This window comes from Micropterus dolomieu, linkage group LG20, assembly GCF_021292245.1.
Source record: "Micropterus dolomieu isolate WLL.071019.BEF.003 ecotype Adirondacks linkage group LG20, ASM2129224v1, whole genome shotgun sequence".
NCBI classification, from domain to species: domain Eukaryota; kingdom Metazoa; phylum Chordata; class Actinopteri; order Centrarchiformes; family Centrarchidae; genus Micropterus; species Micropterus dolomieu.
In genome coordinates this window covers 16,811,828-16,825,106 of record NC_060169.1, presented here as the reverse complement: position 1 = coordinate 16,825,106, position 13,279 = coordinate 16,811,828, and the positions used below count along the sequence as shown (strand labels likewise).

At 41.2% G+C, this 13,279-nt stretch overlaps 1 protein-coding gene across 1 annotated transcript in view; it reads right to left on the bottom strand.

The window, feature by feature from the left end:
- Positions 1-4,553: 4,553 nt before the first annotated feature.
- Positions 4,554-13,279, bottom strand: part of syt7b (synaptotagmin VIIb) — a 49,230-nt gene continuing 40,504 nt past the window's right edge. Inside the window, exons 8-12 of the mRNA XM_046032834.1 lie at positions 7,713-7,980; positions 7,402-7,571; positions 6,956-7,070; positions 6,543-6,742; positions 4,554-5,342 (exon numbers count right to left, since the gene is read on the bottom strand). Of these exons, the coding sequence (XP_045888790.1) occupies positions 5,238-5,342; positions 6,543-6,742; positions 6,956-7,070; positions 7,402-7,571; positions 7,713-7,980 (858 nt within the window). The 3' untranslated portion in view covers positions 4,554-5,237. The remainder of the gene's footprint in view (positions 5,343-6,542; positions 6,743-6,955; positions 7,071-7,401; positions 7,572-7,712; positions 7,981-13,279) is intronic.

The window sequence follows — 13,279 nt, the reverse complement described above, 5'->3', positions numbered from 1 at the left end:
TAGTAAAATACTGCTTACACATTGATACATCCATTTTAACAATCTAATAATTATGTATATAATGAAGTAATATATAAATGAATGAATAAATAATTATACATATCAGTCTCAGTTGTTTTGTTTGTTTCTTTACATTTCAAGACTCATCAAATTGTGTTTGTGAATGACCTGCATTACACACTACAATTTATTTGGCTGTAGCTGAATTGTCAGTTGCTGGCTGTCAAATTTCCCTGCCTTTAAGAAAACAAAAAAGACACCACCTGTGGATCCCACATGCAGAGGGAGCAAAATTCACATCTTCATTGCTCTGAGGCTTGTTTAGAGTGTATATTCATCAGTTGCCCACGCACACCCACTGTGCCTATCTGTAGCCCAGCGCTCCTGTCATCCTCCACGGCTGCTTCCTGTGTCGTGACAGCTCTCTGTTTTATCCTCAGCCCTGCCGTCACCCTCTGCTCCCCTGGAATTTCAGTCTCATGTTCTCTTGTTCCCTCTTTCCACCACCACCAGCATCCCCAGCCTTCATCTTGTCTTCCCATGTCTGCTGGAGAGTCGTGAGCAGAGGAGTGCTCTCACTGGTAAGAGTTACTTCTGCCAGGTTCAACTTTGAGGATGTTAGATAAGTTGGTAAATTAAACACCCTTTCTTAACATTACATACACACAGTTATTTCCTCTTAGATGTTATCTTCTGTAGAAGATGCAGTGAAATGTAGTGTGTAGGAGGCAGAGCAGGTAATTTCCTTAATTGTAGTGATCAGCACCGATTCTAAAGATCCATGTTAATTACCCTTGAAATCTTGGCCCTGTTATTTCTGCCTGAGCTGGAAAAGAGAGGAAAATAGAGAGCAAATATGGTTATGCATTTCCAGCGGTGTCTTTAATAAGTGTGGCTTTATCAGTTGGTCCATGGATTTGTAAATAGACTTCCACAAAAGAAATTGATGGTATCAACACCCAAAATCTGACTAAACTGAGACTGACGGTAGCAGTTAGCAGCACCTCTCTTTCTTTCTTAGATGAAAACTGCACTTAAAGCCTCCCAGTTTACACAGGGTTTGAAATTGCATTCTTGGGTTGTATGTTGAGTTGCATCAATCCTACATACAGTAGTGGTAATTGTATGCCACCATATACTTCTACTCCACTACATTTCATAGTTGGAGTTTGAGGTAAAAATTATTTGAATCATTTCAATTGCAAAATGGTACACTTATAAATGGTACTAGTTAAGTAAAGGATCTGAGTTCTTCTTCCACTTATGCCTTTGTGTGGAAGTGACTACATTGAATTAACCCTTTTTTGTTGTAGTAGAAGCAATAATAAAAACGAGCTTTTAAAAAATTCATAACAATACCAGAAGTATCTTTGTTTTATATACACATTTATATTTTTATATACACTGTACAGATTTCAAAAAAATAAATGGTTGATATTTAACATTGTGCACCCCACGGATGTGTAACTACAAAGAGAAGAGGGAGTGAAAGAGGGGGCTGAGTGATACCAAGGACAGACAGATATCAACCCCAGTAAATACTGATGATTTTTTTTTTCATACAGGACACTTCACAATCATTTGTACAGTATATAAATTAAAATGTTGCTGGTTAACCTCTCTTTGTCTCAAGCAGAATGCCCTAAATCAGAAATGCGAGCCTGTCCAGTGAAATTTACCAGTTTATAGCATTTGGCTAGTGAATAGTGTAGACAGACATATCTAGCTCGATTTCTTAAAACTAAAATATACCAAACCCTGACTGTTATTTAACCAATATTTAACCTGCATTGATTAAAGTGACTTTCACTAAGCCTTTGGAATGTAATGCTTTGTCAGCAGCACTCAGACATGTTTAACAAACAGGGCCATCAGGACAGACAGATGACTGTGTTCCTGGTTATTTTGGGATGCTCTGCTCTGACCTGAGACGTAGCTAACAGTGATGCAAAGAGGTGATGATTATCTCCTGTCTCACCTTTTGTCCCCTCTCCCTTCCTGACACTTGGAGAGAGAGCGCATATGGTGAAGAGCAAGGCGTGGCAGGGTTTATAAGGCACACAAAGAACACTTTGTGCCAGAAAGCATGTGTGCACGACGGGGGTGTTTTGGGGGTATGTCAGCTGTGATGTTTCGGTGCCACCCTTCACTCTTTTCTTTTTTTTTTGGTCTTGGTAAATTAGATCGAACCAGATAAGAAGGACAGATAGGACAAAACATGGGTAGCTGCTCCTGTACTATACTAAAAATAAATGTCCTGTATGATAGTCAAAGAAGACAGGTTTTATCTTGGGTTGTTGCAAAGGTTGTTTGTGACATTTTTTTCCCTTTGACCTTCACTCTCAGTTCATCTATAACATATTTGCCTCCTTCCAATCCAAGGAAAAAATAGCCCTGCTTTGAAGAGAGGTTTGTTCCAGCATCGTCATCAGCAAGTGCAGTGATTCTTAAAGAAGTGACAACTTTTAAAAAAACATATTTCTTTGTACATCTGGATTGTTTCATACAGAATAAAAACAGTAAACAATGTTCTGTATTAAACTGGCAAAATAGAACTCAGTGCAGATATATACACATACAGAGGGACTCACAGTAAATACAATCACACAAACTAAAGTTTGAATATTGACACTCAGTCACAGTGCAAACACACACACATCCAGTAGACAAAGACAAACAGTGGAATGTAAAAAGACCCCCCCCCCCCCGATATTATTACTGTCATTTGTTTCCATTCATCCAATCAGTGCATGCCTATATGGGACTTGGGGGAGGTCACGTTCAGGCAGTGAAGCAAAAAACTGGAAGACTGACTTGTACTTAGTTCAAACGCCCCCAAGACAACATAAAATCAGGTCCGTGGACTCATATTGCTAAGTTTAGTGTTTTAATGCCTGTTTAATGCACAGATTAATGCCACTGCTGGAAACATCATAACATGGGTGACAGAGATGCATTTTGATTGATTGATTTCATCTACATCTGATTTCCCAACATATCACCATCTCTAATACTCATAAGCTGATTTACTGCCTGGTTTTTATGTCAGTTCATGTCAAATCATAAAATATTTCTTGCTGTTTCCTTTTGACTGCACCTCGTGGACCTTCTTGGTCGATGGAGATTGCTCAATTGAATCCGAGATCTCGCGGTGGATAAAAATCATAGACTGTTCAATTCCTGGCATTCACAGCATGGCACCTCACCAAAACTAACCGATTTTGGAGTGATGCTAAGCAGTCTTTGCTTACGATGATTTTTGTTTGGTCTTCCTCAGGGAAGGTTGTAGCTTTTGACCCAGTCACTAATGTCTTGAGCTTGGTGCGTATTGGTGCAATGCCACTGTGTGCAAGGAAAACTGTGAGATGTGGTTGAAAAAACATGAGCAATAAAAATAGCTGTAGTAAGGGGGACCTTGAGTTAAGGTTTTCATTTTTGGTCATGAAAATAAAAACATGTTTTGCCCACTTACCCCTAGTGGAATCAAGCCAAGCAGAAAGTTTCAGTTTTAGTTTCCGTGGTACCACTGAGACTTCTCCCACCACCCGAATGTGATTGAGATGAATGCAATTGTGTCTGTTGTGCTCAAATAATTGATGTTGTTGTCACATGTTGACTTCAGCTGTCTTCACCAATTTCTTCTAGCCCCAATGAAAATTATTCACTGAGGGGTTTGTGGATTATCTGATAGCCCAGAGCATTGTTTCTGGAAAGACATGCTGCTGTTAGAATTTTCAAAAGCTATTTCAAATGAAGAGAGCACCACAATGTAATCCTGTTTATCTCCTTTGTATTTGGGGTGGCAGCAGTGATTTCACGGGATCATACCCATGACATATACATCCGAAACTGTCTTCTTGGCTTTATACCACATATGTCCCCAGTACTGTATGTGTGTCTGTGATTTGGCTGGACGGACCCTTTAACCTTAGTGACCTCCCCATGTCTTCAACTAACTTCAACACCACAAACACTAACAATACTTTATTTTTTATCAACATTATTATTGAGGGCAATGCTGTTTTCAACAATATCTTTAATTTAGCTGTCCTAAATTCTCCCTCATTCACACACACACACACACACACACACACACACACACACACACACACACACACACACACACACACACACACACACACACACACATTAACCCACACTTCCACACTTATGGAAGCTGGCTTTTTGCTTATTTTCTGTGTCTGGAAGAACATGTTGATTCTCTAAGTTCTTTTGAAAAGGAAAAATAAAATAAAACACAACATTAATAACTCTACTCTTTTTTTCTGTCCATCGGGATTTCTTTTCCAAAAAAATAGTTTTTTTTTTTTTTTTACACTTGCCCCTATTGGACCAGCATTAAATGTTCATGTTCATTTCCTTTTAATCTGTTGAAGAACGTCATTTGGGGTTACAGCACATCACCCACATCACGCACAGACAACGAAGGGTTCCAGCCAAGGGAGAATTATTACAGTGGTGCCAGAGAAAGAGTGAAAAGTGAAAAAGATCAAACATGAGTTTAGTGACAATGAGTCCAGTTCCAGTCTAATTCCATTTTAAATACAGCCCATCACTTTTCCATTGCCTGTGTCGGTTTTCCTGATTTTTCAGGCATTTTAAGGGTATGGAGGAATAGTGATAGTAATGGAAGAGGACTTGAACAGAGGAGGAGAAAAGATTCCGCACTGCAACACCAGATGTAGGTGGAAATGAGTTGCACAGATCAGTGCCATTCACACTTAGGTGCATGGTTTAACACAGCCCGTCTTGCCACCACAGCGGATGGTTGGAATACCAGTTTGATCCATTTTTGGTTGGTAGTTTGTATTCATGGGTGGCAAAATGTACTGCTCTGATGTTAAACACTGGGAATGGTTGACAAGGTGGAGGAAAGACTGAAGGGTATCTTGAAAAGAAATCTCATAGAAAGAGGGCACAAGGAGGAAGTGAGTGAAGACATTAAAGACGTTTTTTAACTTCAGACAAATGGATGAGAGAGGGTGGGGGTCAGGTGGGAATCAAAACTTGACATGGGTGTAATTTAAGGATGGTGTCATGAGGACTAAGGGCAGAGGATATCAAAGAGGCCTGAGAACAAAGAGATGACACACATTGTCTGCAGCCCGAGACTGAAGTTAGGGGAGGAGGGGATATGGGTTGAGGGCAGGGGCTGAAATGCTGATGCTGAATTCTGAGTGGGGGAAACACTATAGGCAGGTTGGTCGCTGGGTAACTCAGGCCTTGAGAGCGTGCCACTGGGACACAGCAGTACGAGGGCGACCCATCATGTCTTTCCAGTGTTTTACCTCTGCAGGGCCACTCTTCCATGAGAGATAAATCTGTGAGAAAGAGAGAGTCAATGTAACTCATGTACCAAACAAACAAAAACTGGGGGGTATTAAGTAAAAAAAACCTACGAGTCTTAAGTCTAGCCCTGCTTTCACCGCTAAGCCTGCCGGAATTTAACTCAAATCCAGAGCAGAAAAAGAAAAGAGAGATTTCACTTGCTGAAATACTCTGAGAAGGTCTAATGCTGACACTAATGAAGATCAAGCACAGAGTCTTTAAGTAATTCTCATGTAGATAGAAGCTCCTGTTCTGTGCATGTCACAGGAAATAATATTCTGTCCTCCGACCAGTTTCAAGTTATTTATGAATGTGGTATAATAGGCAACATATAATGGCTGCTGTATGCAGGTAGGTAGTTTATGTGGTTAGGAGGCACCTGCAATTACTGTAGATGTGTGTGAATGACAGAGAGCACAATAGATCATCCATGAAGTGCATAGCTCAATTGGGACGGTTGTTACAGTTGAGTTGACTCTAATATATGAATCTGTAATGAGATAATATTGATGTGGATTAAATAATGGAATAGTAGAAACTGAGGCAATGCTTTATTTGACAGGTCTGTAAATCCAAATTACTTTCTATGGGATTTTCCTGAAAAGAGCAATTTAATTTGGCAATAATTATAGCTGAAGCAGAGACAGTTTTAAGTTGGTACACTTCCAATGAATTCATTCTAATTAATTGTTAAGATAGCAAAATCTAGACTCTTTCAGTCAGTGCACAGCAGCTCAGCTCCACATGCACAAATGTGACTTTGTCTACAGGAAGCCATACAGTTGAACTTATATGACAAATTAAGTTTCCAATAATAAATTACTATTGTGTTTAAAATGGAGCAGTTCTATCAAAGAAATTGTTCTGGAAAGCATGTACCTAACTATTTGTCATTTTCAAGTTTTTTTCCAGGACATATTCTGAGAAATAATTACAACAACCAACTAACTAAAAAAATACATATAACAGCATGCACTTGCATTTGCGTACATGACATGCTAATTGGTCATTGGTGTAAGTCTAAATTCAAAAATGACTCAAAATGACTTTTTTTATTGTAAATTTAATTCTAATTTGTTCGATAATTAATAATTTACAATGCAGAAGACTGGTCTGCGTGTTCCAGCAGGGGTCAGTAGAGACTGAGTAACAGGAAGAGAAGAAGAACAAGCGAAGAAGAGGGATGGAGATACCTTTCCAATGACATCATTGCGACTGAGCCTGTCCTTGTCCATGACGGTGATAATTATGGTGGTCTCCCTCAGCACATGGGCAGGCACATCAAAGGGGAAGGACTCGTTGAAAACAGGGTTCAGACAGCGCTTCATTACCACTGTCTTCTTCTTCTCCACGCGCTTGTCCTTGTGCATCAACCACACTTTTACATAGGGGTCTGATGAGAGGAAATATACACCAGTTTGCATGCTGTTCACAACATCTCATTCCTGCTTACTAAAACTGAATGTCAGTTCGTGTGCTTTCATGGATTTGATGTCATTTTCTAGTGGTGAATGAAACACACAAATTTTCTCATTTTCATTTTGAAGGAGCAATGATATAGAAGGACAACAACAGAAATACATTGGAGATAAAGTAGCATTCATACCAGAAGTGCCTCCAATATCCATGGCTTTGAGGTTGCGGGCTTTGATGATGCTCACAGTGATGGTGTTGGCTGTGGGGTTGTAGCACAGAGACACCAGCAGATCCCCTCGACTCCCCTGGAGAAATCATGCACAAAGACAGTGAAACTGTTGACTTTTAAAAAAATCCCTTTTTCATGTTGTTCTCCCTTCTTTTGCATACTGTGTATTTCTGTTTTGTCCTCTGGCTGTCTGTGTTCTTTCCATCTACCTGTCAACCTCATATTCCCTTCTATCTCTTCACCCACCAGCACACTGCCACATCTCCCCTGGGAGCATCATGGCAGCCAGGAATGACATCACCCATTACATTCTGTCCCGTCTTGTCTTTCCCCTCCTCCCTCTCCTCCCTGTTCATCTTCTTTCCTTCTCCTTCCTTTGCTCCCCTCCCCCTTTCCTTCTTACTCACGCTGCCATCGCTGCATGGTTTCAGCTCCTTCCAGAAAGTCTGCATGTTGGCCAGGTCCAGTTTGTTGAGAGGGATGGACACCTCTCCTATGGGGTCATTCCTGCTGAAGCGGTCGTAGTCGAGAACCTGCAGGTATAGAGTCCTCTGGACCACCTTCTCATAGGGGAATCCTGAGAAAGAAATTGACACAACACAGTCCTGCTAGGTCACAGTGATGCACATTGAAAATAAACAGCTTAAGAGTGCCTGCATGTGCAGTGAACATTGTTAAGTTCATGGTTAAGGTATTAGGAAAGTCTCCTCCATCGAACCTTCAAACAGAAAGGTTTCATTCCAGTGGGGGTTTAGGTTCTTCCTCTTGACTTTGGTCTCCAATTTGTGCTTCTTGTCTGGCAGCAGGTAGAGTTTGACAAATGGATCAGAAGTGCCGGAAAAGTCCTTAGCAGGCAAATCCTGGCCCTTGAGAATTTTGACAGTGAGGGTGGAGTCCTGAAAACTGTATCCAACACTGAACTGAATACGACCCAGCTTCTCACACACTGGACCCTCATGATCATCTTCCTCTGAACCTGGAGACAACTGAGAAATACAGGAGGAAGAGGAGATAAATGTTGTGCTATTCTTTTTATTCAACTCTAGGTGGTTTTAGCTACATTGTGATGGAAGCAGTATGTATTGGTTCATTACTCTGTTTGAAGGAACATATTTAACAAAATTTTTTGGTGCTGTTGGATTGTGCTTGTAAGAGGTGTTTCTAATATTTAGTCTACCTTCTGTGATACAGCTAAATGAGGTGGACAAAATATTCAAAACACCTCTCAGTTGAACACTTTACATTCAACAGCACCACAACCTGCAGCCTCCAAAATGACCACATAGTTGCTGTCAAAACAACTCAATATCTAAATACTTGCATGTACTAGAGATTTTGACCGCAACACACGATCCTCATCAGCAGACCGAGTTTGCTCAGTTTTCACAGAACTGTATATGTTCAAACTATCCATGAGTTTTAGTGGATTTGAAAAGTAGCGTCTGTGGGATATGGGATAAATTACAGTCGTGCAACAATTCATCTCTCAGTAATGACGAAATTATGATGATTCAAAAGTGTCTGAAATCTCAGTTTACTGCTCACTATAGATTAAACTACTGAGTAGTGAATGAGTAGGTGAGAGAGTGATTTTGGATACAGCACTAGAGTTCCTCAGAATCCTGGAAAGTTTGAACATCTCCTGTTTCATAGCAACTGAGCAAACTTAATGTCTGTCATGATCCGGCAGTACCAGCCTCTCAGCCTTGGTGTTTCCTCTGTTTTCCCTTCCTAGCGTTTTTGTCAATCACCTGTTTGTTCTCCCTGTGTGTGTGTGTCAGTGCCAGATTGTCCGTTTACACTAGTGGTACACATATCATGGCCGCAACTTGAAAACTGCTATGTAATTTTTTTCTTTGCTTGTTTATCTCAGGTCTTGGTTCCAAAGTAAGGAGCATTCAGTTTGCTTGCATTGTTCAATGAGCACTCTGTTTTCTGCCTCCTGCCCAGCTCACAGCACCTGCATGCCCACTCCAAAAGACTCTCAGCATGGATTTTTAAGTATGTCATGATGAAGACCGTGTGATCCGATCAAAATCTCCAGAACAACACAAGTAAGTGGACCTTGAGTTGAGATAGATTTGTCAGCTGTCATTTCCAAGGTCAAGAATGCACCTTCAAGCTCACCCTTGAAGTGAATCAACAACTCTAAATTAGTCTCCTCTAACACAGTCTCAACAAAAACAGGACTGTATGTAAACTGCACAAGCTTTAAGCAGATGTACCTAATGAACTAGCAGTGGATTGTACGGGTATACAAAATGTACTACCTTGAGAATTGCATCACTATTATCAGACCATTGGGTCAAACTCGGATATATTCCCAGCATGTTTACACACAGATTACACACTTTCAAAAGCGCCGACAGGTGGTATCACACTAAATAGGAATCCTGGAATCCACAGGGGGCACTAATTCTGCACTTCAACATTTAAAAACACAGCTCTTAACTGGCAACCTAGCCTAAATGTTATGTCACATGGCTGCTGTCTGCTGTGTGATAAAAGCAAATTATGTGTTGATTGACAGACCCTCTGACTGATGGTGGCGTGGCCTGGAGGGAGGGAAGGAAATCCTGTTTATCTGATGGAGGAGGAGCTAGAAGCATTACTGAAGGAGCAGCACCAGAAATATAATAACCAATTCCATATTCTCCCACACATTTCTGATGGTGCTGCTTAGCCTCATTCTCCATGCTGAATATGATCATTTTTCATTATGCAGTCCTCTACCCAACAGCTGGGCTAAATTGCTTTTCCCCATTCTGTGTTGGGAGTTCTCTCTTTTCCCAGAGTCCTTCCTTCTCCACTTCTTAAATTCTCCTCTCTAATTTCTTTATCTGCAACTAAAACAATCCACATGCAGTAGATGCAAACTCTCTTGGAGCAAAACAGGTGGCAAGGTTTGTATACTTTTAAGGTAAGCATTGTCTATCTAGTTAATGACTGACAGAGCTTATTCATCTGTGCCTTTGGCCAAAACCTATTAAAAACATGGGATTTGCAAAAAACAAAACAGAACATCCTCTGCCTTATCGTTTAAACAAATAAAGCACATATAAAGACACATGCCCACTCCACTACCCATGGCTCTGTGAGCATCACAATAAAATGAAAGCAGTGTCAGAGTACATCCTGATAAGAAGCATGTGATTCTGACAGGACCCACGTCCATCCTCCCCCAACCACTATCACCTGAAACTCTTGAAAGGGTTGGATGTATTTATATACCCTGATATTCAAGGCCATTTCTCTGCATCCTTTTTTCTCAATATATTCTATGGAATAAAGTCTGCATATACTGCCATGGTTTTCCAAAAGCAGCACAAGTGGCACACAAGCGCTGGATGGGTATTTTCAACATGAAAGGAGGGTTGTGTAATATATAGATGCCTTTGGCAAAACTGCCCAGAATGAGTATTATCATTAAGCACCACCACTGGGAATTCCTCAGACACACCATGAGACCCACATAATTACACACTGCTCATACCCATCTCTGCAACCACAGCACTGTGGGTCCTTCCACAGCTAATTACCAAACCTCGCTGGATAAGGCGCATGTCCCCTTCCCTCCCACTGTCTCACTTCAGGGTGATGATTACTGTATGTTTCAGTTAGCTGAGATACTCTTAACTGTAAAACTAACCGTGGTGCTCTACAGGTGGGTGAGCCGAGTGGGATGAAGACAGTACTTTTTGAGTGAGCTTTCTGTTCTCACTGTCTCCAGAACCAACACAGTGTATTATTTACAGTAGGTCATAGACACATAAAAATGCAAACACCTCATAAAAAATGACTTTATTACAACTTTGGTATTATTTTGTTATGAAAAGTTATGAAAAAAGTGATCTGGCAGGACAACAGTTCACTAAAACCATTTTAACACTTACATTTTATCTTCCAAATAAGTTTGGCTAAGCTGGGAGTTTGCTAAAAACCCACATGACTGTCTGAATGCTTGTGTTTCTGGCCCCAACATTTTTAGCATGGCTGCCATGTTCCCAGATCTCAGCAATTCATTTGATAAGAAAAGTTATTTTTTTCTGATAGAAGTAATGGCCAAAACTAGAAAAATTGTCCCAAGTTGTAAGAAGGTGGAATAACAACACTGAACGCTGAACTCTAATGCTGATATAAAGGTGGGTGATTTTAGTTACAGTGCAAAATATCAGTATTTGTCATAAATCAGCACTTGCTGATCAATCAACAATTTGATCTGTCAGTTTTTACAGCAAAGAGGCCATGTCACCAAAGCAAAAACTGTACATTCATTTGCTAAAACAATCTCCACTCATCGGTTTTCAGAAAAGGCTCTGTTTATTGTGAGAAACCTCAAAGAACATGAACATAAATCTTAGTTAAATCAACAATGCCCAAACATACCTCATGAAGAAGAGCTTGGAGTGGAGGAGAGAGCATGTGTGTATCAGCAAACTAGCAGTGATAAGCATAAGGTTATAATGGCTGCATACTCCTGCATTAATATTATTGGATGTTAATGGGCACGAAGCAGTAAATCAGTAAGTCATTGTGAAGCATGTAGGAAACAGCTGTCCGCAACGTCAGTGCTGTGCCTGAGCTAATGCTTTGCTTCATTCCTGCGAAAACTGAGTAGAATTCCTCTGCTGGTAAAGGACTTGTGATATGGAGAGTAAGTGGAACGTGAGTGGACATTGTTTTGTCAACGGATATTTCCAGTGTCAAGAATGAACTGTCAAGCTGTGCGATCCAAACTGCATCAAACAAGAAGATTAGCTGCTACAAGTTAAAAATGAAACAACACAGACTTCTTGGACTGCTTGTATTTACTGCTAAATTTAATTAAAGTTACTATAACTTACTAAAACTTACTAAATGTTCACGTACAACACGCCTCACCGAAGACATGCCATGCGCCAGACTGCTTTAAATCCTCCAGCATCAACCTTGTCCCCAAAAACACAAATGCTGCCCACTTGTATAGCGCCTTTCTAGTCTTTTCGACCACTCAAAGCACTTTTACACTACATCCACACACAAAGCCTAAGTGCTCAAACAGAAACTAACACAACACACACATTCATACACTGGCGGAACAGCCACCAGGGAGCCAGGATTGAACTGCCAACCTTCCGATTAACAGCCAACCCGCTCTACCTCCTGAGCCACAGCCACCACACAATGACCGCACAAGCACCACAGGACTTAATGACTACTGCCCTTTTGCCCTGACCTCTGTGGTAATAAATTTTTGTGGGGCAACACCTTGTGTTGTGCCACCTCAAATCCATCATAGACCCACTCGTAGACCCCCTGCAGTTCGCCTAAAGAGCCAACAGGTCTGTAGATGATGCAGTAAACATGGCCCTTCACTTCATCTTCCAGCACCTGGACTCCTCAGGCACCTATGCCAGGATCCTGTTTATGCATTTCAGCTCCACCTTTCACACCATCACGCCAGCTCTGCTGCAGGACAAGCTCTCCCAAGCTCTGAGCGTGCCTGACTCCACATGCAGGTAGATCATATACATCCTGCCTGACAGGAGGCAGCACATAAACATGGGAAACATGTCTCTGACTCTCAAACCATCAGCCATCCCCTCAAGGTGGCATTCTTTCCCCTCCACTCTTTTCCCTGTTCACCAACAGCTGCACCTCCAGCCATGAGTCCGCCTTAAGGTGGGAGATTAACCATCTGATGACCTGGTGCTGCCAGAACTATCTGGAGCTCAAAGCTCAAAGAGAGTGGAGATTGTTGTGGATTGCATAAAGAGCCCATCACCTCCCACCCCTCCCTAAAGGACCTATAGACATCCAATAGTCTGAGGCGGGCAGGAATAATTGTGGCTGACTCCTCCTACCCCAGACACTCCGCTCTGGCAGGAGGTGACAGTCCATCAGGACCAAAACCTCACTCCACAAGAACGGTTTCTCCCATCTGCAGCTGGCTTCATCAACAAGGCCCTGGACCCCCACTGTCACTGACTCCCTTCTGATATTATAACAGTGTTTACAATGGTGATTGATTACTAATAAGTTCCAGTCCTATTTTTAGGTTTTTACATTATTTCATCCAACCCTTGACTAATTTTCCTTCCTTGTCTCAAGGCCTGCATGTAACCTCCATCTTAGATTAGGAAAGATCATCTGGAAGCACCATTCGAGTCTTTTAGCCATCTCATTTATTATGATTTAAAAGGCTTTGCTGACAGCAGCCCTGCTCCTCTTAATATAGATAAGTTCAGCAATGTGGAAAACAGACAGACCACGGATGAGTTAGTGGCATATCTATAAAATCTCTAG